At 34.6% G+C, this 27,828-nt stretch overlaps 1 protein-coding gene across 2 annotated transcripts in view; it reads right to left on the bottom strand.

Moving 5' to 3' along the window:
- KCNH8 (potassium voltage-gated channel subfamily H member 8) overlaps positions 1 to 27,828 on the bottom strand; it is a 200,823-nt gene that overhangs the window by 119,352 nt on the left and 53,643 nt on the right. For both annotated transcript variants that reach the window (XM_083823207.1, XM_083823206.1), the window contains exon 2: positions 10,649 to 10,882. In XM_083823207.1, coding sequence (XP_083679333.1) covers positions 10,649 to 10,882 — 234 coding nt within the window. The remainder of the gene's footprint in view (positions 1 to 10,648; positions 10,883 to 27,828) is intronic.

Genomic DNA, 27,828 nt, shown 5'->3' on the forward strand with positions numbered 1-27,828 from the left:
CAACTTTTTCCAGGGATTTGTTATTTAAAAGACAAAGATAAAATTATTTTTGTATAGATAACTGCAATAACATATTGACAGGGTTGATACTAATTCTTCAGCTTTACAACATGGTCCTTCCATTTACAGAATTACTAATTGTTAGCAAAATAAAACATTGGCTTATTTTTTAAGAAGTTTAGCCAGATTATTTCACCTTTTCTACTGTAGAAAGTGTGAACTCCACCACTGACAGTCCAGGATGCCAAAGACTGTCTGGGGAAACCAAGCTAGCTTTTTTTGCTAGATTCCAAGTGCCAATGATAACATTTTGTTCTGAATGTTTTGTGATTTTGACAAGGTGTCAACACTTTGTTGAGGAGACCAAAGTGCAAAGAAGCAAACAATTCTTAAAACAAAACAAAACAAAACAACAACAGCAAAAAAAACAACAACAACAAACTGAACTAAATTAGAAGGGAATGTAGCTGAAAGAAAAAGTACATCTGTAATCAGAGTACTTTTTATCTTGTAAATACCAAAACTTTGACAATGATCAGTTAACATAGTTAACTCAAGGCTTTGCTACTTTAAGAAAGTAAGTACCTCATTCTTCTCCATTTTTTGCAGAAGTGGCATGTACATACTAACAAAATTTATCAAATTTTCCCTTGAATTCTGCTCCTGTTGATGACAGCCTATGTGCTATATCCTAGTGACAGTCTTTGGTCTGACAATATTGCAAGAAAACTAACAAGAAGACATATGGAGTATCAGGTAACTGATACATATAGTCACTTATGGTTGTGCTAACACTCTCATAGCAGTAAAAAAAAAAAAAAAAAGGCTCAAGAATTTATGGCCAACAGATCATGTTTGCAATTAGTTCTCTCTGCAAATTTTAAGAGTCAACTTAAATCCCTTCCAAAAAAAAATCTCAAATGAGAATACAGAGGTATCTCAAGAACTTGGCTGGGGGAAAGGGAATAGGTAAAATACCTTAATAATGAGGTAAAATTATGGTTCAATATGAATAAGCAGATAACAGTCAATTCTGTGGAGCTGTGTAGTGATTTATAAACTTCCATTAAAAATCTCCCTGCACATCTCTCACATGTGGCAATAGAGCACGTGTGATATTACTCAGATCTATCACATCTCATCAGAGAATGTGAAAATCCCCTCTCCATGTCTCCCCTTCTTTTTCAGTGACCAACTTCATCCTACACTCTGTTCCCACTACTGCTGGATAACTCATGAGCTCTAACTCATAGCTCATATGTCATGTTGCACAATGTCTAATTTTGCTGTCATCACTGCCATGATGGAGAAAGGGAAAGGATGTTCCACTAAGAGGAGACATTCCACAGCACATCAGCCTCTTATCCTTGCCTTGCTGCAAACTTCCTATGTTAGTCAGAGAAAGACTTTGCTCACCACCTCAAAATCTGCATTTATTAATATGCTGACAGAGGCTGCCTCTGTTCTGGCAGCTCCTGGTTTGAGTGCTTGACTTTTCCAACCTTGGTGTTCTTTTCTTTTGTATGCAACTGCTAGTACAGTCTGCTGTATACATTTTTTACTAACAAATTTATGGACTCGAGCACATCTACATTTTGGATTTGTTTACTCAGCTTTGCTATCTCTCCTTTTATAACCACTTTCTACTACCTTTTCTACTTAATGCAATTCCCTATTTCAAAATCCTCTAGTTACATACGAGTTTTCATTGAACAAAAGCAGAGAAGCTAAGCGATGCCTGTTAAAGCCGCGCATTATCCTTATGTGTGCTACTTACTTTTTGTCTGCTCTAATTTCCTTTTCCTATCTCTGTCCAGATTAGAAAAGAAAACTGCATTTAAGCAGATAAGAACTTCCCTGATGTAATACATTTACTAGGTTACGTTTATAACAATTAGCAAAATACACAGGATTATTAAAAAATCTCAGTAAAGTCAATGAAATGCATTCTGTTTAAATGCAAAAGACTCCAGGGCAAATTCCTTGATACCAGCAGTCTGCAACTTACTTTCCCTCCAACTGCAATGATCGTTATTCTGTCACAGTCATAATACTACAAGTCACTTGTCAGCTAACTCCTGTGACAGCAGAAACTGAGGCAATTTATTGATCTAATTAAATATCCAATAGTTAAAGTCTTAAAAAATTATCTTAAAATATTCTTGCTACCTTACTTGTTTAATAATTATATGTCTAACCATAGACTGTTTTTACCCAGTATACTGGAAAAAAAAATCTAAACAAAATATAGTTTCTTCAGTTTTTTTCCATGTACTGTTTTGGAAAAAAGTCATGACCGATCCTTCCTGAGTAGTCTTGTCTTTCCTCTGTTCAGATGATATCAGCTTTTTTCATTATTTTGAGTTACACAATCTCTAAATAAGCAAAGTCTACTTTCCCTTGATTATTGTATTTTTGAAATCTATTGTTAGAATTGTGTTTACAGCCTATGGTGCATATTCTTTTTGGATTTTAACAATTCCTTGTTCAAAATGTAGACTTAATGACAGCAGCACATATGATTTTTTAGTCTACTGAGGGGTGTACTTTTGTCACTTGGAAAAAAAAAAAAGGCAAAAAACTGACAAATTTTCTTAAGCCAGGATGATTTCTTGGATAAATGTATGTATGTATGTATATACATGCATGAAAAACATGTATTTATACATACCTTTCTCCCCCAGCTTCTCTCTGTTTCTCTCAAAAAGCTAACCAATATTTTTAAAATTGTGTCTGAAATTTCTGACATCAGAAGAAAATGTATTCCACATTGATCTAAAAACTACCATGTTTTCAAATGAAGTTATAATCTTTGAGCTTATTATTATTATATTCTCTTATAAAGAAACTTCCAAAATTACTCAGAATTTGTTGCTTCCTAGGAAGAATAAGAACAACACAGCAATACCAAAACAGACACTAGTACTGGTAAACTTTCCACTTTTTCGATTCCAAGTAATGAGACAGAAAAACATAAAAAAAGATATTTTTGTGCAAGACATTTTCATGATCCTGGTTTTGGTTTCCCTGCCAATGGCAGCCCCTATGAACAGAATGGTCAGAGTTTACAGAAGAGTAGGTCTCCCAAAGGTGGAAGAAATTCTGGTTGCAGCCTCATGCTTATTCTAAACACTTTCATCAAATGTTAGTTGGAGAAATGGAAATTCTGCTGGCTATTTGTCCACTCATGTTGCAAAGCTCCATTTTAGAAACTGATAATTTATTTTCTATCACTTTTTCCATAAGGTAAGGTCAGAGATTGTTTTTGTTTGACTGCTATATCAGTGACTCTATAGTTAATGTCTAAAATTTAAGTTTTATCTGTAAATATTCATCAGCCATTTCAAACAAATTTGAGGATTTTCTGTTGAGCCCATAATTCAAAAATTTTAACCTGCTCTTGACTTTCTGCCCTCCAGCACTTTTCTAGGAGGAAAGGGACATGGCTGGGACCTGATAAAGGGTTGTGTCATGAACCTGGATTGCTATCGCCCTCCTGTCAGGTTTATGGGTTTATGCAGGAGGGTTTTGAAACATGCACTAAAAAATTACATAATGCTACAGAGAGGATTAATCTTCCCAGTTCACCATTTGAATCCATGTGAACACATGCTGTACACAGACTCTGAGCCTTTCCATTGAGAAGAATTACAGAAACACTGCGCCAGTTGGAAAGTAGTAGGTTTTAACCTTTTTGTTACTTACCTGCTCTATAAAATCACACTGTTTTTGCAATTCCCCAAGCCAAATCAATAAGATAGTTCAATACACAATGCTAACATGAACCTCCTGCTGTTCCTCCAAAAAAACCATGGAGATACTGCAAGAACTCATTGCAATTGTTAGCATAAGAGTTGGCAATTACATTCTGCAGCATGATCCAATAAAGGTTATTGAGGACCATGAAAAAATTAAAGAAATGTCATCAGAAGGGAGGCAGGTGACCATCAGGAGAGATGACTCTTTGTCCTTTCTTTAAACAAACATCAGCCTAACTCATGTTGAAGTGTGGGGACAGAAGTCAACTTCTGGCTAAGCCTGATTTAAAACTTTGTAAAAAATAAAGCATAACCTATCAGCATCCTCATTGTGACCATAAAACCATAAGAAAATTCGAAGCATAGACTAACTGTTCTGACCCCAGTATCCCACAGCAAAATAAATACCTATGTCTCTTAAAATGCATGTACAAAAAGTAGCATAATTAGATAAATCTTAAAATATAAAAAGTGCATACAACATAAACTTTCGTATTAAGTACAGCTGGAAACACGTGGTGCCTGTATGGAAACACAAATCTGTAAGCATCTGTAAGCAATGAAAAGCCTGTCACTTTGTAACAATGCAATAAACACCACAAAAATCTTATATGGATTTATTCACTTAACAGTGTGCTTCTACGAGAACAAATCTTTTCACAGTGAATTATGCTTTTAATAAATCATGTTGCTTTTGAAAGAAGCTATTAGCCAATGCCACCATGAATGCCATCAGAATCAAGTCTCAGCACTGTCAGTTAGTAAGCAGCAGTAAGCAACTTTGTGTTGAAGTCTCATTAAATCATAGCAAAAGATCTCAGATGTTTCAGATCACACTGCACACATATGATTTTCCTTTTTTTTTTTTTTCCCCTCCCTTCTGAAGTTCATCCCCTGGTTTTATCTCCTTGCAGGCTTTCACTGATTGTTTCACCCAACACTCTACAGAGTCAGAGCCAGGGATCTCCAGAGGAACAAACATCTGCCCCATTTTCCCCTTTTGCAGCTCTCACAGCAGAAGCTGGGACTGTCTGCAATGTCTATGTACTTCACAGCTACACACTGCATTTTGAAAAATGAAGTGTTTGCAGAGAAAAGAAGCTTAAATGTTTCCTGTTCTATGAAAACAGAAGAAAATAAGGACACGCCTTTAGTCTACACACACAGGTATACTGCTTTTTTAAAAAAATAACTTCCTTAATAGCACTGAGATATCCTAACAATTTAGTATTGAGCTATATGGAAGGGACGAAAAACAAACAAACAAACAAAAAAATAATGCTTTTATAAAGATACAAGCTATTGCTTATAGGTCATATAATTGCTGTTAGCTATTACCATCAGATTCATTTTTCAGCACTGAAAATTCAGCTCTTTCTGTTTCCCCCCACTTCTCCTGTATTTTGTACTATAATTTAGATAATGTGAGCAAAACAGCTACAAATGATTTTAACTTTCTTGTTAGGCCACATTTTTAAGGTAAAGCAGCAGTGAGGTCACATTTCTATGAACTCTCCTGCCAAACAACTTGTCAAGAAAGTTTCTGTACATAAGTAACTAGACATCACTGGAAAATTGATGGTTTTATATGGAGAATTTTAATTTTCTTTAACTGGAAAATTCTAATAAATGTCTCTCCTGTAGCTGCCAGGCTTAACATTTCCCAAAGCAATTCAAGGGCTGTTAAGCAGGGAGTTAGTTTATATTAAAAATGTACCATACAACTCCTATGCTTCAAAGTGCTACAGGATATTTTCAGAGAACCATTAAAGTAGATCTTTAAACTTGATGGAAAAAAAAGGACACCATTTCTGCAAAGACCAAAATACCTTTGTGTGTGTGTGTGTGTTTAAAAGAAGAGCTTTAAGAAATCCTTATTTTCTTTAAAGGTCACTATTTTTACTTAAACTTCTTTAATGCTTATTATTATTTTTAATAAAAAAAAAATCATCTTAAAAAAAAAGAAAAAGCCTTGTTTGTTTACATTATGCAGGTCATTCATTGACTGCAAATAATGTGTGGAATCTTTGATCTTCTTTAGCCACATTATTCAAATGCATCCATAACAGATGCTATAAGCAATGTCTCATGACCTGAGGCTAACTTCATTTGCCTGTGGCTGTTATTGTTGCTCATCTGAGAACACCGTTACACCTGAGGCTTCAAATGGCCTTTTGCCCAGTGGTACCTAGTAACTCAGTGAGATGTTCTGTCTTTCACTGTTTTTCAACTCCTATTCTACCCATCTGATATAATATTTTGGTATTATATATTTATATAAAGTATTATATATTAATATATTATATTAATAATACTTCCAGATAAAGGTACAGATTTTTTTAAACACTAATGAGTAGAGATTAAATACCTTGGTTTAATCACACTGACTCTTGGAATTAGAGAACTGAGAAAATAGCTGTTGCGTGTCTTCTTGACTTTACAAGTTATTTACCAAACCTAATACTTACCTCAGAAAGTGCTTAAATTAATTTACAGGTAGAAGATGTCATAGTGTCCCACGAGTATCTGTGCTTAAGCCAACTCTATATGCAGTCAAGTCCTAAGGCAACTTGTAAAGGTGGCCCCAGCAACACCTACTCTTTCCATTACTCTTACAGAAGGGATTTTTAAATATCCACAAATGCCAGATGGGAGGTGGTGAGAGGAGGACATGGACACAATGGATGCCATATTGAAGCCTCTCACAAATCCTTAAATCAAAAGTAAACTTTTCTGATTACACAGTATTTTACACGAGTTACACCTTCACAGGAAGAAAACAATTTCCTTTCCATGAAGGAAGGTTGTAGCACTACTAAAGTTGATAAGAGTGTGTGTGTAAGAACAAACAAGACCAAACCCTTTTTTAAAGACTACAAACTGATTTTTGAGACACAGAAAATAAGACTGATGGGGTCATAAGGGAACCAAGGTATGACCTTCTCAGTGATTGAAGATGGAGAGCTTACGCTGGACTAAGTCAGTGATTATAAGGCTTATTGTAGCATCCTCTTAGGCTGCAACAGAAAAGGAAAAAATCCAATCTGCTCCTTGTTTATACTTAAGTTTGGTGGATCATGAAGACCTTATTTAACTATAAGTACTCATTGCTGATAATTTTTTTTCAGTGGTCTGCCAGGGAGAAAAAGAAGGGATTGTTTAAACGTAGTTCTTTAGTGAAGTGTTCATCTGCTATCAGACTACTCTAAAAAAGGAGATCCCTGGAGTGAGTTCTTCCCTCACAAGTCACTTGAATTCAGAAAGGTTATTTCGCATTTCTGTTATCATAATTGACAACTTAATTTGTCATAGATGTTTTGAAGAAAGTGTAGAAATAGTAAGAGAAAAAAATTAAAAAGCAACTCCTAAAATACTTTATTTTAAAACTTTCTGAAGAAAGCAAGTCATACATTTTGTTGTATTTTAATAGTTACTTTTTTTTTCTGTTTGTCTTCAAAAAGCACTATAACTCTAATAAATAAATAAAATGTAAAAACTGGCTAAGAAACTGAAATAAATACTAAAACTATGTTGAGAAGTACGTTTTTAGTGGGATTTCCAAAAGACATCTCTCTGAAGCTGCTGTATCTGCTGCCACAGTTCTTATACTATTCTGAACTAATATGGCAGAAATGGGAGGGTACAACCTTTCATCATGGGAAGGTACAAACATTTTATGCTATGGTGAAGATTTGTTAAAATGACAAAAGGAGAACACACATACTTTTATCCATTCTAAGAAGATTGCTTTCTAGTTAGGTGAGAGTACAACAGGTGAGGATCACCCTTCTATTATGATCCAAAACCAAATAACCGAAACAATAAATTTCTTTGTTTCTTACCACAGAGAATTAATCCATATTACTCCTCTACCCAATTCCTTGCATGTTGGTTTTTCTCACTGCAGTGAGTGTCAGCTCACATCAGTCTGGAATTCCTATGAAATTGCATGTACGATGGTGGAGTTGCTTTAGTTAGAGCAATCACTACTTTACTGAACAGTTCCTGAGAAAAATTGCTATTAGAATTTCTAGGTAGTACTTAAATAACTGTGAAAGGCCCTATACTTAAACTTACTAAATTCAGATCAAAACTAGTAAGGGCTTTAAGTCCCAAACTTGAATCAGAACTTGTGTAGAATGAATAGTCTAATTTAACGATAAAAAACAAATCAGTTTTAAATTGAGTTTAAATAAAAGTCATAATGTTGAAAAATGTGGTTATTAAAAAAAAATAAAAATCAACACATATTTAGTTTTGGAAGTTTGAATTTCTTTCCCACACAAGGAGATACACATAGGAAAAAAAAATAAAAATGAAAGAAAACAACAACAATGACAAAAAACGTTATTTTCAATTACAGATTTCTAGCCTCTGAGTTTTAGATCAAATCCAGGATAGAAAAAAAAATCCTAATGTTGTATCTTTTATAAAGTAGTTATTTAAATTATTATTTTATGGAGTATTCTGAGGGACATTTCAGTCAATTCTGTAATTCTGTGAGCTCAGAATTATCCCCAAAGCTGAACTTCTGTGCCTGAAGTTATCCCTGAAAGTATTTATTTCATCTTGTAGCTAGGCCTACAGAGTAAGGCTATACCTCTGAATAGAGGACTAGATAGCCTTACTATATGATACCTTAAAGTCATAACAGGACACTGAAATGTTACTCTATAAAAACCAAACCTTACTAGTTACCTGTCTCTCACTGATCTCTGTTCCTGGGGTTACACTATGCACTAACCCCTTTAGCAGGTATTTTCAGTATCAGGTAAGCCTCAAGGTAACCATATATTCATTCTCAGGCCATTAGTCCTAAAGTTCTTGTATAAAAATATTGTTAAAACATTTGTCTGTAACATATACTCCTTTTTTTCCTCCCTCCTTTTTTTTTTTTTTTTTTCCCTGCCAATGTTGAATAACCTTAACTGCTTCATTGGTTCATTTTTTCTTCTGATAAAAACTCTCAAAACATTTAGCTAAAATGGGTGATTCACCAAATTAAATGTCTGCGCTATGAAGCTCTGTTGAAAACCTAACAAACAAACAAAGAACAACAACAAAAAAAACAACAAACCAAGACTATTTTTTAAGATAAATTTTGCTTTTATTCAAGAACAGTCTCATGTTATTTTAATACCTATTCATTTCTGCTTCACAATGGTACAGAAATACATGAAAATGAAAAATACAATAGACAGCCAAGAAAATTTATTCATACTCAGAAAAAGTCTTGGAATGGCTCCCATTCCAATTATACACAGGGATGCAAGTAGAATAATAGATTGTGGGAATTCTTTTATCCTAAACAATTTCTCTTTACCTATGTTTCATAAACTTAATTGCCAAGCAAACTGATCTGCAATTTCCTTTACCTGAATTAGTCATACCTATTGAAGGTTTGAAGCACCCCTCATAGTGCAAAGGAATCACAATTTAACCTGCAGGACCAAGCCAGTGAAATGAATATGTTAGCTTTACTTCTTTCATTTACATATATTGAAATCTCTTCCCGCTATGCCCAGTCATCATTCTGCAATACTGGTCAAATGCAGCCCTTATGTTTCTGTAAGATATTTTTTCCCTACATTCAGACATGATTTACAGAGATGAAACTGGAGAAACTAGTTTTATTGAATAACCTTCCTGAAAAATGAGTGCTGATGAATTCAAGGAAATACGGGAGTCTCTTTCCAAAAAAAAAAAAAAAAGTAGAAAAGCAGTCATGAACACAAAACAACTGAACAGCGACTTTTCTCTCTTTTGAATTAGTCAGGGAAAGAGGGGCTGTCTATCTAAATCACTGCCTAACTTTTTGTCATTAAATACCAATTACTTTTAAAAAATAACTTGTAAAATATTTAATATAGTAGTAATAACATTTTGGGAGGAAATCTTTCATTAAGAAGGACATAAATAGGATCTATGGAGAAACTACATGGCTTAAACATATGTCTAGAAATTCTAGCCTTATAATAAAACATAAGGTGATACTCAACCTGTGGATCCATTAAGATCATGGATCATTAAATATATGAGAAGGCTCCTATAGCACAACTGTGGTTGCAATTCTATCAGAATCTCATACTTAGGGTCACCCTTGGCTAGTGGTACAGTTCAAAGATCACATGAATAATGGCACTTTAAACACTTACGGAACAGGTGCACTGAAAGAGACTGATATAATGAAACAAGCTGATGACTGTGTGTCCTGGGTTACTTTCTTCCATGGCTCACTCTCTTTTACTGTGTGAGAGTCCTTATAAATGCCCTACAATAGCAGTGAAAGCTTTGGCAATGCAACTCAAAATTTACTAAAGTCTATGGAGTTGCTTAATGCTCAGAATGTTTTATGTGACAATACATACTTAAAAGTAAACTCTATGTAGAGTACTTACCTATATTTGAAAGTGATTATTATTGTGTTTATATAGAGTGCCTGCAGAGAATAAGACACTTGGATCATTCAAAAAGGTAAGCATTTTACTGATTGGATTGAAAATTTTACATACCCACTGCATACCTTAATTTTTGAATTTAATTTTCATCAATAAGGGGTCAGGATATCAGTATAAGAAAAAAAAAATTGCAGTGGTATATTAACTGCTGATATCACAGTGCCTCATAATGCATCTTAGGACCCTGAATTTCTCCTTCTACAGTTTTATAACTTGCCAGACAGCTAACACAAAATCAGAAATGCTAATGTAAACATAGTTTCAATGTGCATCCAAATGTATCCAAATCTGTTCTTGTAGGTCTGACTATAGACATAGAAAATAATTAAGTGGAAATCAAACTATGTACTATACAAGTTAATGCTAACTTTCATTCTTTGGGACTAACAGAAAATAGGAAAAAACAAAACAAACAAACAAACAAATACTTACCGTTCTTCTTATAGAACATGATTTCTCCTTTGAATTCTATCTTTTCCTCCAATGATTTCTCAATCTGAAGAATCATTTGCTCATTTGTTTCAGCACCAAGTAAAAATTTACAGCTGCAGCTCTTCTGCATGACTTCAGTTCTTGCAAATCCAGCAAGCTCACAGAAGCCATCTGAGCAGTAAACAATAGGGAATCCCTTAGCCACCTGAGCATTTGCAAGGATGAAGTTACTATCTGTAGAAGAACACAAAAGTAAAACATGAATTACACACTGCAATCTACATCATTTGACATAATACTTCCTTTATCATTGTGGGAAAGCACAACTGGGCATATATTTACAAACAAAGCCCCAGCTCCCTGCAACATGGCTGCAACTTTTGTTTTTAGACCATCAGTCAGAATGGTCTAACAGATCACAGAGCACTCTCATTTGATGATTCCTCATGCACCATCTTGCCTTATTGCATCTTCAAGCAATAATTTACTACAACTGCCTCCAAGATGGCACATCCAAAGAAAACTTGAGCAAGGACTGGTGATGAACATGGAAGCTTTGGAGAAGTTTCAGAGATGCTACATTATGCTTCCACTCAAATTCCTCTCCACTCTGTAGGCTAAAGATGACTTTTATCATCACTTAAACTAATTTCTTTTATAAAATTTTTCTACTTAAAAGTAGAGTTGAGGGACATTCTGTGGCTATGTGAAATCTTTTGTCCTTTATTCCCCCACCAGACTTTATATTTATTTATTTATTTATTTATTTTGTGAGGAGGAAATTATTTTATTCAAAAGCACTGCCATCTGTTTTCCAGAGCCCCACCATACTTTTTGCATATGTAACAGGCACATAAGATTCACAATGCTTTTACAACTTAATGCATTTTAGAATTTTAAAGTGTACGTGAAATGCAATCAACATCTTATAAATTTAAGAAAGGTGTTTTGAAATGGGCATCAATCAGCAAAAAATGAGGTTGTAATTTGTGTTCAAATCTTTAAGTGTATTTTGCAGCTGAATGGTTTGTTTCCATGGCCTGTGGAAGTGTCTTTGAAGGTTTTGTACTTTAGACGCTCATCCACAGTTTACACCTACAGCTGTTGCGCTGTATGGTCTTTTTCAACTGTCACAGAGACATGAGACACTTTCCAGTCGATATATGAAGTTCTTGAACACTTTTTTTTTTTTCCCCTGTGTTTCCTTATCTTCAAGTGAAAATAAATAAATAAATAAATTTTATGTGAGGAATGTGTCCAAACTTCACATTGAGAGAGGAAAGACTATTTTTTGTCTACCGTTTACTAAGGAATGTATACCTTAGAGCTTGCTATCAGGAGCAGTCTAGTCCCAATACAGATGTTTCTCATATTTCAGACTTATATGCATGTGGATTCTTGTGTGTATTAAGAAAAAATACGAAACTAATTTAACTAAGTATCTCTTGACAAATATACATACATTTAAAGAGAAAAAATGAACTATTTTAATGAAAAAAAATCAGGTTGCTATGCCTAATTTCCATACAGGGGTATATTATTCATGAATGGAGAGACATGGAGATGGACAGAATGTATTTAGTAAAACTGAGTAAAAGTAAGTGTGATTCAGACTTAACTGTCACAAGAGTTTTAGATCCATGAAATTACATCAACTTCAGCTACTTTATTCTTTATTTACCCAAGGGATAAAATACTATGGCTTGTATTGTTCCATATTTTTAATACAATGTTGAGTTTTTTTTTTTTTTAAATGTTTTATTTGCTCATGAGACTGCACTTCAGTTACTCCCTTTTTGCTCAAATCTAATTGAAGTATTTCAATAAATGATTGTTAAATTAAAACAGATGCTTCCCCTTTACCAACTATGTACTTTAAAAATGCATTCAGTGCAGTGCTTGGTTTTGCTTGTCATTTTTATTTGCCTAGCTAGAGAATAAGTATCATTACCATTCATGCACTGACATGCTGCTTCCCCGTCAACACAAAACTAAATCACCACACTGCCAAAAGAATTAAAATCATACGCTTCCACTGCAGCTTAATGATGGTATTACAGTGAAAGACCTGCAAAACTGTACATCCCAAATGTATTTATAACTATCAAATTAATGTAATCCTGAGTTTCTTATTGTTTAAGATATAATTATGCATTGCAAAGCCATTTGTAAAATTTATTTTATTATTATTCTAATTGCAAACTGCAAAAAGCAGAATATAGGACACCAAAAGGACAGAAAGGATTGGGAGGATGCTCTCTAAGTGTAGGAGTGTTTGAATATCATTACAAACAGGAATACAGTGGACCTCACTAAGAATATCATTTTATGAAAAGTATTAGATGGCCAAACTCTGCTGTCATTTACATCAAAATAAACCCAGAATACTTTATGCTACTTTATCATTCACAGCAGAAAATAATTTACTTCTAAAAGACCAATCCTGTGTTGGCTAGAATAACAGACAATAATTCCTATAACATCAGTGGATGTCTGATAAGTCTGGTCTTGCCAGTCTAATTATCTTACACTTTTTTAATAATGACAATAAAGAATCAGCTTCAGGAAGACACAATCAGGATTATGTTTTTTGTTTTTTCTTGAGGTTGAAATTCAAGTCAGATAATTAATGATACAGCTGTAATCCCAAACCAGTAGACTAAAAGAAACATTATAGTACTTATTGAAGCAACATCTTTTTGTCCAATAATCATCTGTATTTCACTGAATTCTTAAGTAATGTTTCTTAAGGGATAATTAACTTAAAATTATTACACAAAATAAATTTTCTCAAATCTATCTTAAAATATTCTGGTTCAAAGTTTATTTGCTTTTCATAATCTGGAATCTTTAATATCACTTGCTATTTGTAATGAACAAAAAGCACCATAACATATTCAAAACAAACAAACAAACAAACAAAAAATACAACCCAACCTAAGCAATGAGGGTGAAAGGTATATCATTTAAGGCTCAGTGCAACACAAAAAAAAATACAGCATTTAGTTCAATGTTCTTCAGAGATAGCTAGATATTAAAATTCAGAGTAGGAAGAATGATATTTTATTTAGAATAATTTATTAGAAATCTATAATTCTTTATAGACTGGAAGTCAGAATTTAGGCTTATCTTTGACCAGTAGACCAGTTGCAATGAGAGATACAAACCTTAGTCTTTGTATTTTGATATATATTCATCTGTAGATTGCAACACTTCCATAAAAAAATAAAAAAAGAATTCAATTCCATATTGATTTTTCAACACATCAACATGAATATTAAGTTATTTCATTCAGGTTGATTGGACTTAATGATCAGTGGACATACTAGATTACTGGCAGTACTTTTAAATTTATTTTTTTTAGATAAGAAAATACACTGAAGCTAAATTCAAGTTATATTCAGAAAGATGTAATTTTGAGTCTATTGGACTGTTTAAGAGTACAGGGCATTTGCTGGAACAGAGTAGAACTTCTGCCAATCTGCAGACAGCCAAATGATAAATTTTGACAAAACCACAAGTAGCACTCTTCAACTCAGAATTTGTCAAGTGCTCTAACTTTGGGCAAAATAAATCAAATATTCTAGTCATATATTTAAATATTAGCTTTAAATAAAAATACTTGGTTGCATATTCGAGTTTGCATATGACGTATAGAGAATGCTTTTTAAAAGCATTTCTGTTAAAGATGAGATGATAAGACTAGACACCAAAAAACCCCCACAATATTCACTAAAGTTTTCTTTTAACAGCAAAACAGCAAAAATGGATGAATACTGAAGGGATATTCCACAAGTATTCATCACAATTTAGAAGCAGATTTGTTTCAGCTACCCTTCTTTTAACTTACCTTCATTTTCTGTAAAGATCACAGAATCACAGAATCACAGAGAATCACAGAATTGTAGGGGTTGGAAGGGACCTCCAGAGATCATCAGGTCCAAAGCAAGTTCCCTGGAGCAGGTTGCACAGGTAGGTATCCAGATGGGCCTTGAATATCTCCAGAGAAGGAGACTCCACAACCTCCCTGGGCAGCCCATTCCAGTGCTCTGTCACCCTCACTGTGAAGTTCTTTCACATGTTGTTGTGGAACTTCCTGTGCTCCATTTTGTGGCCATTGCCCTTTGTCCTGTCCCCAGAGACCACTGAAAATAAGTTGGCCATATCCCTTTGTCTCCCACACTTAAGGTATTTATAAACATTGATAAGATCCCCTCTCAGTCTTCTTTTCTCAAGGCTGAACAGACCCAGGCCTTTCAGCCTTTCCTCATAGGGGAGATGCTCCAGGCCCTGTATCACCTTAGTGGCCCTCTGCTGGACTCTTTCCAGGAGATCCCTGTCTTTTTTGTACCAAGGAGCCCAGAACCGGACACAGTACTCCAGGTGAGGCCTGACCAGGGCAGAGTAAAGGGGGAGGATCACCTCCCTTGACCTGCTGGCCATTCTCCTTTTAATGCACCCCAGGATGCCACTGGCCCTCTTGGCCACCAGGGCACACTGCTGGCTCATGGTCAGATTAAATTCCTTTTTCACTTGAAAGTTTGAAGGAAGAGTATTAGGAGCTTGCATGTCTGCATTTGCTTTGGAAGTAGGACAGATTGAAGTAGGTAGGACATTGGTCAAAAAAAGACTCACATGGTTTCAAGAAACCTCCATCAGACACATAGAGTAAACCCAGAAACCATTAAACAAGCTGAACCAGAACCATGCTATCTCCACCTTCAATCACAGGCTTACCCAGAGTTGCCTTGTTTCAGTGATTATTCTGATACTCGAAAATTGTAATCTAAGAAACAGAACAAATTTATGTAATGTGCCATACAATCCAGAGAGAAAGGTTTGTTAAAAATCCCATGACAGTGTTTTAGAATTGAGATAATTAAAGGAAAAGGTTATTATGCAATTCTCGGCTTCATAATTAATGCACACAATTTATCTGACTGTTTGTAATGACACCATGTTACATTTACACTCAGCACTCCCTTGATAAATCTTACTGTCATCTTATTTAGGAAAAAAAAAAAGACAAAAGGGTTTTTGCCTTAATAGTGTAGCTGTGTCTGATATAAATCTTATCCCCGTCCTTCTGCAGTTCTTGTAACTGCTCTTTTAAATCAAAGTCCAGATGGTTTCTGCAAGTCTTCCTCTTTAGGATTGAAGAGAGCATCTATCTCACTTCTTGTGCAACTGAGAACAGCCAACCACCATTCTAATTTAAATATCAAAAAATTTATGAATTAAAAAGGAAGGAAAAGTGACAAAAGAATAAAAATCCCTAGCAATGAAGGGAGTTGCATGCATAAACAAGTGAATCACATAACCACTCTATAGAATGGAGAACAGTCCATAATTATTCTGGATGAAAGGAGTTGCTACATGTAAGTTTGATTCTATGGTTCCTCCACAGGCAACTTAACTAGAGAAGTCTCACCCCATTCTCATACTTCTACAGAGAGCTTGATCACATTAAGAGTTAAGTATACTTGAGTGATTAAAACAGCATATGAAAACATTTAGCTTTATGTTAGCACATTTAAATGAAAGTGAGTTTTATTAGACTTCAAGCTCATTTACCAGCTATACTTTGAATCTAGCTGAAGCCAAAATGATTTTATAATACATACATTTTCAAATATCGGAGTTTCTCTTGAAAATCTCAGTGAAGTTACCTGTGTCACTAACGTGAGGTTAAGATTTATCTAGATCTAGATCTAGATAAGTCAGAAAAAAGTTATTTGTTTATAATGTTACCTCTCCCCACTCTTCGCTAGAAATAAAATAAATAAAAGCATATTCCAATGAATCTACGGGAGTAGAGGATAGAAATATTGCATATTAACCTATATGCATGGAATGATGGACAAAGGACCCATCACTGTAAGCTGTATAATTGATTTAATTGGCCATGTCACTTCAAATAATAGCTACAGAAAGAGTTAATCTGTAATACAGTACAGCACAGAGACATTCAGATAAAATGAGCTTTAGGATGTTAAAACATCTTCTAGTCTTGTTGATACACACAGTTTGTAAGCCATTTAAGATTCTCAGTGCTTAACAGTCTCAAACCTAGTTTTCAGTGCCATTGCTGCATCAGGTCAATACTAGATTAATGTCTGCAGCTGTCTTCATGAATCGAAGAAAATACCTATTCCTGAGACAATGTAGACCAAAGAGCAAGACGGACCATGGAGGAAAACCAACTAACAAACAACCACAAAATAAAGGCAAAGGGCACTGATTCTCCCAAAAGACCTCATGCTGAGTTGGTGTATTGGACTCCTAGACAGAGAGGAAAAAAAATAAAAATAAATCATTTGCTCCTCCAATAGAAATCTCTCTATGTGCTCCTATTTTCACTTCTTTTCTAATTTTTCTTATTTGCATCAACCTGAACTATAAGGTGTAAGGGTTGGAAAATACTTTGCTCAACACAGTAGCAATTCTGTTATTGCTAACTTTTCACAGAGCACATTTCAAACAAAAAATCGATGGAATTGCAATGGATGAACTAGAGTGAAGGAGAGGAACAATTAGCAGAGATGACTTTGAAGTTCTTCAGAATTAAACTCCACTAGAAGCAGATATTTATATCTTTTCCTGAGAAGGAAATATTAACTAGTTTAAGAAATCTCTTTTCACTTTTTTTTTTTTTTTTTAAGATTTACTTAGTATTACACTTTCATATTACACATACACTATGTGTAACAACAATCTAAATCCAGCAAGCACTGGATTTAAAACTGAATCAGGGTTGCAATGAAATATTTCTTTTCCCACTCTTAAGCTGTGAGGTACATGTCACAAATGTACTAATTTTCCCCTGGCAAAAATGGTGCATACTATATCACTGTGCCTCACCTATACAAAATGATCTATCCTTTGAACAGACCCAGACCCAGGTCTGAATTTAAAGTGAAGGGAAAAGGGACAACAGTCATCCTTTCTCAGCACCACCTGCTTAGTGTAGCAGTTGCTGTCAACAGTGGTCAGCTCAGCGTCTTCAGCATCACTATAACAGATGCATTTTTCTGGCCCTGCAGATGGTGTCAACACAAAACTTTTGTATGCAATTTTCATTTCCACATGCAGGATACACAAATAACAGTATCCAGACCTTTGTCTTGTCAAAAACATTGGCTGTTCAAATATCACATAATCCTTGTGTTACTGTTACATTCTCTGAATAAGAAGAATGCATCATTTCACGTAAGCACTTAACTATCCTGAAGTTGTTACTCAAAGCAGCTCAGGGATGCTTTTCGTGGATGCTGACTCATAAACATAATTTCTGTGGTGTTCACAATCACTTTAAAAATTGTTGATAACACCCATAAAAATCTCATGCCAGCTTGTGATTTTTACTGTACTGAATTCATTCTATACTTATTTTACTAAAATATTAAGGTAGCAAAAGAGTACCAGGGCTCTATGACTAAAAATGACCACTTGGAGCCTTTGCAGTTTATATACTCCTCTCTCACTCCCTAAAATTTAGAAAAATCTTGAGTTAATTTTAAAGGTGTGAGGAAGCAAGCTCCCATGTGCTTATTTCAGTGACATAAGTTATTAGTAAGATAACTGCAAGAATTTCTTCATGCAGTGCTCTTAGAGAAGCAATGGTAACCTAAAATGATGCTATGGAAAAAAAAATGTTCAAAGAATGTTCTTCTGGCAAATTGACATAAATTATGTTAAAAGAGAATTCAGAAATTGATAAACAGCGTCCAAGGAATGTAATTTCCAAAACACAGAATTTTATACTAGGCTATTTACCATAACAAAGAATGACGCTTACCCTTTCTGAAATGTTGTTTCCTTTAAATCAAAATAATTTCAAGGATCTCAAAACAGGGCTCACTGATGATGTACTCTTGAGCAAGATCTGTGAATAAAACTTCTTTCTGGAGTGGAAGGGAATGTTGTGAAATTACAGGTGGGGATGTGATTAGGTTGTCACATTCAAAAAAAAACAAACACAAAAAAACAAAATGATCATCTTGTAGTGGGTATCCCAGTTGAGAATGATTTTCAGAAAAATCCAGAGGGAAAAATGCTGAAAACTGTGGAGAAGTTGTGGTTGAATGAAAAAGAAAAGTAACCTTAATGGAAAAGTAAAGTAGATGCCTGAAGTAGACATAGGCAACTACTTATAATTAAGCTAAAATGGACAGCCATCCCTCAAGTCAGCACCTCCTGAATGATTGGTATAGAATAGAGCAAGAACACCTGAGCTTAGACCTACTGATTTAAGGAAAGATGTTAATAAGAAAGGAAGAAGCTGATAAGGGAACTTGAAAGTCCTGAGTAGAACACCGGCATAAAATGGTCACAATCTGGAGAAAAGATCCAGATTTAAGCTAGAGATGGTCTAGGAAGTTCAAAGCATCCAGGATTTCCTTGCAATAAGTACAGGTATAAATAGGCAGTAAAATCATCAGATTGTTGTTGTTGTTGTTACCTTAGGAAAAAAAAATAATAATTTGGACTACTTATTGTCTCAGTAAAAGAAAATCAGGCAGAGGAAAAGAAAGCTATCCAAAAATCTCCCTAAATTCAACCTCAGAGAACTTAAACAATATAGACAAAAAGAAGCACAGCAAAGTCATGGAGGGCCTTAAGTATAATTAGATCCTCAAAAACCTACACCTTTTTATGTGTGCTTGTTTTGTTTTATGTCTCTTTCTATTTTAAGAGGATTAAAGAGGCTAAGTAACACAGATGAAACTTTGGCATTTCTATAGCAAGTGTTATTTTCATTTTCCTGTGAAAAAAAAACAATTCCCCTTCCCACCCTCCTGACCTCCAACCTCCTCCTCCACCCCCCCCCAAAAAAAAATTACTTACATGAGAAAGCAACTCACACCAGAACACTAGACCAGTTTTCAGTAATTAGTCCAAGATCTAAAACTTCCATATCCCAGAAAAATGTTATCTATTAACTATTCTGCACTTAATCATCATTTTTAGGGAAACAAGTAATTTTTATTTCAGTTTTCTTGGCCAAAACATAAAAATTACATTTCAGTCTTCAGCTAAATTCCTCTTACTGGTCCAAAAACTTTCATGCAAAATCTTTTTTTGCCACTATACTTGTAAGACAATGTCAACACTACTTTTGGTCTACAGGAATGAAGTATAAAGATGCTGTAATCAAATGCCAGTGTTATTATGGGAGGTAGCTGGAAGCCTTGCTTTGTCTTGCCAAAGGCCAATCTAAAGAAATTGACTGAGGACACCTTAACCAAATGTCAGCAGATACTTGTTACTGATTGCAAAATTTTTTATGTGAGAAAGAAAAATTTAATTTTCTCAAAAAAGTTTTGAAACTGTACAGAAACTGTAGAAAATCTGGTGTTCGCACCGTGGATTCGTCCTCTATCTTATCAAGTAGCAGTGGCACTGAGCAGAGAAAAATACTAAAAATAGACAAAAAAACTTTTTAGCATAAATGGTGGACAGTTCTGTAAATTATGCTCACTGAAAACACCAAAAGTTGAAGAAAGCTGCAAATGACAACCTGATTACACTGCTATATCTCCTCTGTGACCCAATGCTATAAATTTGGAAGTAGTTTTGCTGTTCTAGATACTGTTTTGAATGTGAAAAATTATTCAGAAAGACTTAAAATCATTTGGATAATTTAACATGCATTGTATACATCAACAGAAATGTCTTTTCAACTTTTTGAAAAGACAATCAACTTTTACAGCTTTGGTGGCCGCAATTACCAAAATGGTGTTGACCTCTTCTTTAGACAACTGAATCTCAGTGTCAGGGTCAGGAGACGCATCTCCACAGGAATGGTAGAAAGTGATTTCTTCCAAGGGGTTAAACAGAATAAGGACTTATATCTGTCATATAGGAAACCTATGGGACCTCATTCCTTCATGTCTAAGCTAGATTCTCTTAAAAACACAGAAAGTGGATAATATCAGTAAATATGCCACAAAGGACTTCAGAAGAACCCTTAAATATTATCTTCACATAGGTAGGTTCTAAACACTGAGTATATGCACCTGACCTTGCCCATGTCATTCTTTCTTACAAACAAGTCAAAGAGCATCTGTATGTGAGGTACTTTTCCTTACCTGGAAATTCTTAAAAGAAAAGAAATGTACAACTTGTTGTTGCTGTTTTTATTCTAACAAAATAAAGTGAATGAAATGTGAGTCTGACCTCTTGGATTACACTGTGATGTAGGAAAATCACTCAATTTCAGACCACCCTATATATCTAATAATAAAAAATATGGTTATTACACATATTGTGCTCCATGCTATAAAACAACTTAAGTTACAATAGCAATAATAACTCTGAAAGTCTTGGGTGAAAGCTTCACAAAATCTCAAGTTAATAGATAAAAACACAATCGAAAAGTCTGAAACCTAGCCTGTTAAAACAAATATTCTTACAACAGCAGAGAACATATATGGTAAGGAGGACTTATGTAGAAAATGGTAACAAATGTTCTACAGTGCCTTAAATACCACAGTGTCTTAGTAACGCTATGGGACTACTACTTGCAACCCTGTAAACTTTACCTACATTGCTGATGCAGTGTTTTCAGAGCCTCTGTTGCATTGTTTTTCTTTTATTCTTCTCATACTCTTATTCTTATCTTGTCACAGCCTCGCACCCACAAGCCACAATAGTGATGGCGTCTTGTGGGAAGCACCTATCACTGGTCTAAGAATGACCTCTTTATTCCCTTTGCTTCCTTATCTCACTCTGTAGAATTTAGTTTATTAGAGCAAATGGAAATACTGCAGACAACAAATTAGATAATAGTAATTCAAGTACTCAGTAAATATTAACCAGTAATATATGCACGCACAAGCTTAACAAACAGTAAATACATATCACTACAAGCTAATTCACATATGACAGAATCACAGAATAGTTGAGGTTGGAACGGACCTCTGGAGATTATTTAGTCCAGCCTGCCAAACAGGGTCATCCCAGTCAGTGCTAATAACATCATGAATGTGAGCAAAAAATGGGAGGGCTAGAGAAGGTTCTGATGAAAACTGGATAGCAGTAGGGGAAAACAATGTTAAAAAGCTTTTTATTCATAGCCAGCCAATGCACTGGAAAAACACCCAGAACTCTTCTGGGGGTCCTCTCCCTGCTCCTCCCAGCTGACCATTGCAGAGAGTATTCCTTTTCACTTCTCATTCCCTCTCTTTGTTATGTTACTTTCCTCCAAAATCAGCTTTTATCATTAGAGTCAATGTATTCTGTAAGCTATGGGCTCCAGTACTAAATATCTGTATACGTAAGCAGATCTTAACATCTTTTCTGCCATCACAAAATTCCCATTCATTCCTTGTTTTCTCATTCTCTGCTCTTGCCTATGCAGGCTTTCTCATGCTTTGTCCCTTGTGCTTTATTTTCCACCCAGCTGAGCATATCATCTAACCCAATAAAGATGGGCATTTTTTAATTTTTCTTAAACTTGTGTTCTTGAGTTGAAGACCTGCTGGATTAGCAGGCTTCATCCTGCAGTCATGTGAGAGCAGAACATCAGAATAAAAGGGTGGTGGTTAAAGCAGCATCTAGAAGGAGGAGGAGGGATGTTATCTTACCCCTTAGAGGACAACAACCCCTTACATTGTCTTGGATGATTCTTTGTATGGTAACAAGTGTAAGCTACTTTGGGTCAGTGCTCTGTGGTAGGGACCAATTGGGAGAGCTAACACACGATGCAATACTATAGAAATGGGGCATCTTTTAACAAACATGTCTGAACCTGAATGCTGGTGCATTGTTTTCTATATTAATACAGACTCTTGTACAGGAGTTACGTCAGTGGAGCCACAGCAGGAGCAAAAAAAAATAAAACGTTCCAGGGATAAATGAATTCTCTCATCAAGGCAGTCATCCAAGCACTAAATAACAAACTAGAGTCTGACACAGTAATAAATTGGGATTCATTCAGAAGAGGGATAAAAGTCTCCTTTTAGAACACTTCCAGGATTTACTTCTTTTATCTTTCCCTTTCATAAGATAAGACTTTCCATTAGTTTTCAGCCTCAGCTTAGATGGTCAGACCTTTCAGGGGGCTGCCCAGGAATATCTCTTGCTTCAGGAAAACTTGATCACAGGCCTCTCTCTAAGAAAAGACAGTTTTAATTTCCTATCCTTTTAACAACGGCTTGAATGTTAAAGTATGCAAGATCCAACTCTTTTCACTCCTGGAGACAGAAGAAATGGGGAGGCAGAACTCTGAAACTTGGTTCTCATTCCCGTTTTTAGTTACTATTTGTTTCATTCCTCACCATCACTTGGTGGAGATGGCATCCTTCTGCTGGAAGGATTAACTTCTTCAGTTTTGTTAGATGCCATGTTCTAGGACATTTTATAAGCATATTAAAGACCATAGTCCTAAACTGTCTAAATGATGACCAAACTGTATCTTAAAAGAGGCAAAAAAAAAAAGAAAATAGAGAAATACAGGGAAGACAGTTTTTATCAACAACATTCTGTACAAATGGCAAACTAATTATTAAATTAGTTATTAAACTAGTTATTTTACAGCTGTATGCACAAGTCTAATCATTAACCTCTTTCCTCAGCTTCCTTACTCCACTCCATTAAAGAAATTCCAAAGGGAAAGTTACATGAACAGTGTTTTTAGATGTTATTAAAATATTTGTAGTAGTTTAATACCTTTATGAGTGGTATTTTTTTCAAAAATATCTTGTATTTTATTTTTCAACATATAGAACTATTCACTTGAATATAATATTTAAAATTGATTAGAATACTGTCTTAAGACCAAGTTTTGGGTTTTCAAACTTGTTAAAGAACAGCAATTTACCATCTTTCTAACTCACCAACCAACACTCCACATGTCAGAGGTTTCCTTAGAAGCAGAAAATGTATTAATCACTTCTCTGGAAATGTTACTAACTAGCTTTTAATTAACATTTATACCTGCTTTTAAAAATATTTTATTCATATAACCTTTGCTTTAGAAAGGTTTGTGTTCAAAAAAAAAAAAAAAAGTCAAATAAAACATATATGAAATGAAACAATTTAAATTGATATATCGAAGTTCCAAGTAAAAAGATTTTCATTAAGTATTTTTGTGGCTCAATAAAAAAGAAACCAAAAGTAATAATGGTAAGCTACTTCATTTTACCATTTCATATGACATAGTAATGAAAATGTAAAACATCATACAGGGAAAAAAAATCAATTTAAGAAAAGAAATAGAGAAAATAATTTCCCAAAGCTTTTGTCCTTCTCAGGGTATAGCTGCAATAATGGATTAACCAACATTACAATTATTATTATTATTTTCAGCGTGTCAGAAAAGTAAATACGTTTGGACCTTTGAAAAGTAAAACACCATTAATTAACCATTTTAAAAATTATTATTTCCAAATACAACAGGATTTATTTCTTAAAAAATTAAAAAATAATAATAAAAAAATCAATGTCTGGTCATACATTTGTATTGCTACATGGGTATGTATGTGAGATTTGTATAGATTATGACAAGATTATTCTGTAACTGAGATGTGTCATTTCCTAAAGATTTTTTTTTCTCTGTAAAATAAGTTAAAAGGAAGTACATTAATAACAAGACTAAGATGCAATTTATAAAATACTTCAGGAATATTATAACTCATGAGAAGCCTGTTCCTCAGCCATGAGACAGATGTGTCCTGTTGGTGTCCCACCACATTCAGCACCTCATCCCTCAGAATCACCAAGAGTTAGTTGACCTCATCAGTGACGTTCACCTGTTGCTTTCAACCAAACAACATCCAAGCCAGCCTTGTATTGAAAGTTAGATAAGGTGCACGTGTGCATGCTTGCTGCTTTGGGTTTTCTGTACATTTTCTGTATTTGATTTCAAACTCTTGGAATGTTCACAAGGAAAAAAAAAAGTCCTTTCACAGGGAGTTACAGCAAGTCTGCAATAGAAGCTCCTTAACTATTAGCTGTGAAAACTAAAACTCAGTTTTACAGGATTTGCAGTTACTAGCCACTGACTTTGCTGCACTCCACTATGAGAATATTAATAACCACTTTTCTTATAGCACAGTACTTCAACCCTGTTACTTCTCTACCGCAGTACTACCTACATATAACCCCTCACAATTCCTCCAGTTCCTCTCTTTCTTCTTCAGGTCCCTACCTACTTTAGTTTGCTTTGTGTTCTCAGGAAGAGGCAGAGCACAGTATTGTGGCTTGCAAAGACATGCATGCTGGTTGGTTTGCTGGGGGGACAGCAGATGGGTATCTTTCACCTAAGAGGCATGAGTAGAGCATGTGGAACTGCTGCTGAGAACCAAGCAAATGGCATCAGTCATTTTATACAGCTACTCTCTGATTCTCCTACGGGCCTAGAGCACAAACTTAGTATTTCTTATATTATTCAGTATGTTCCCAAGTTTATTTGGGGGGGGGAGGGGGGGAAGGGGAAGGAAGGAAATTATAAGATAGCATGAATCTTGTTTCTTGGAACCAGGCCAAAAAATATGTGCTTGGCACAATTATATTAGTTTTACTCCATCTCCCAGAACAGTATGACAATATAATAGTATTACACAATGAAAATTGGTGAATGAAAAAGGTGAGAATGAACATCTCCAAACAAATCTAAAACAAATCTAAACAAATTAGTTCTCTTGACACAGGTTTAAATCTACAGAGAATCAGTAAGAACAGCATTCTAAGTCAGAGCATGCATGCATATATTTTGCTAACATTGTTAAAATATGCTCTTTTTTTTTTTTTGCCTAATCTGAAGGGTTTTTTGTTTTGGTTTGGTTTTGTTTTTGTTTTAGTTCACCACTGCACAGTATCTTTACATGGTATAGGTGTGCAGTGTGCATATTTTGGTAATTTTATTGGCCAGAAGAGCCCAGATCAGATGTCACTCTCCTCCAAGCATATCAAAGCACTTTGGCCACAAGCAGATACTTATTTTTCTTATTTTTGTTCTGCAATCTATAGATGTAAACTATTGCAATCACTCAGCTTTTTTTTTTTTTTTTTTAAGTTAAAAAGGTGTGATTTGTGAACCTAATTCTTCTTTTGGGATGCTAATCTTCTCAAAATGAAATGTCACTGTTAATGATTCAAGGATAGCATATCCATAACTAACAAGTAATAGCTAAAATGTAAACTCAAGCTTGCTAAAAACTGGAGATATATATCCCAGTTACATTCCTTCATGGGGTTCATGACCGAGAAGTAAGAGCACTGGTACTGAATCATCCCTTTGTTCCCGTTATTAATATTATTCCCCTTATTTTTCATTTATTTTATTACTCTGATTTCAAACTGCTGCAGTTCAAAAGTTGTCTCTATCATCTTATATTGCCTATCACAATAGAAATTAAAAGGTTATTCTTGTGAGAATATTAGCAACCTAGGATTAAACTCCACACTTTCCTTACCCACAATTATGTCTTAGTGTAGCAGATGCTGATGCTGTCTGAAAAGTTTAAGAGGAGATGACCTAATAAAATCTTGTTTAAGTGAAACATATTTGGCCTTCCATGATGTTTCTTAGCAGTCACAAACATGCACACCAAAATCACAATACAAAAAACAGACTAAAGCTCTGTTGTTACTACACAAACTTAGAACAAAGAGGGAAAACAAGAAACTGATATACATCATCATTTCCTCTCCTTGATTCTTTAAGAAAACAAATTTATAACGAGAACAAACGATTGTCATTTTAATCAATATATATATTTTTCCAGTTTCAAAAATAGGTTAATCATCTTCATCCTTAAGTATATGTATTTTAAATCTCATTTTCCATGCTCTCAGTTAGTCTGGTATATCTCCAGGGCAACTCATTTGACAGTAATAAATTTATCTTACTCCAGAAGAGATGGAAATCTGGGAACTTAGATTAAGCTTCAGTATTTTTGAAAAGTATTTCTGTTGAATGCAGCACTTATTTCCCAGCTGCTGGAAAATTAGATTCTGATTTAAATAATATTCATTTGCATCTTATAGAAAATATTTTCTGTGCAGACTCAAGGAGAGACAATAATTATAGGATCACAGTCTAACGATTAACCAATTTTATTAAATTACAATATTGTTATCAAAAAAGAAACAGTGAAATGGTAGCTAAGGCAATAATCATTTTATGTAGCTGTTAATTTTACTGTCAACAAATAGAATTTCTTTCTAAACTTCACATTCTCTCTTTTATAAACTGTTTTATTCCAGTTTTGAACAGATATTGCATGTTTTGAACAGATATTTATTTTGCTACCAGTTTTGGATTGTTGCTGTTTCCTTTTTAAAATTCCTTTCCCTGAAAAAAACAATGGTGCCAAACAACATTCAGCTGTCAACCTGCAAATATAGGACAAGGTAAAGAACATGCATTTTTATTCCATGATAAGTATGTCATCTGCATCTATTCAGGGAAAAAAGTATGGTAGTATCATGAAGTTCATGAAGAACATGAAGTTCAGACTGGATTTTTTGCATTTTTGAGATCCCCCATGTAACCACACACTAAGTAACATCTCTCTTGGTTCAATTTCTTTAAAAATCCCTGACACCAGACCATAATTTATTTCAATTTGTTTACTCTTATGGGTGTCCAACTTCTTTGATTTTGTAAAACAATAACAGCAGAAGAAATATAGAGACTTTGGTCAGCAAGGCCATATCCTTCATTACTACAAACACAGCCTTTTTACAAGAAAGGAGTTTAGCAGAACTTTTGATTGGTTTTGTTGAGACTTGTGTCTGGATGAAACTGTGCTGCCAGAGCTGAATGTGCTACAGCATAGAAGGCCTTCTGGATGAGACTGACGCTTTAATACTCAGTCCACAGGCCTGATTATTAAAGATTATTTTGCAATTTTAGCAGCTGTTCTTTCAGCAGAAGTTAAGTAAAATACAATTGAAGTAAACAGCAAATTCAAAACTAATCAAAACACAGAAACAATTATAGAAGATCTGTAGTTGAGAATCAGTGCTCAGAATAAATTACATCAAAATGGGTTTCAGCCTTCCTAGATAAATCACTGGATTCCCCTGGATTATTATATTTGAAGGGAAGTGGGTGTTTGGATGTTTTCTGCTTTCAATGGTTTTTGTTTATTTTGTTGTTGTTGTTATGTTTATTCCACATAGGAGGGACTAATACTTCTTTGTCTCTTCTGTTTATTTTTCTGCTTTCT

The sequence above is a fragment of the Anser anser genome (genome assembly GCF_964211835.1).
Source record: "Anser anser genome assembly, chromosome: 2".
Classification (NCBI taxonomy): domain Eukaryota; kingdom Metazoa; phylum Chordata; class Aves; order Anseriformes; family Anatidae; genus Anser; species Anser anser.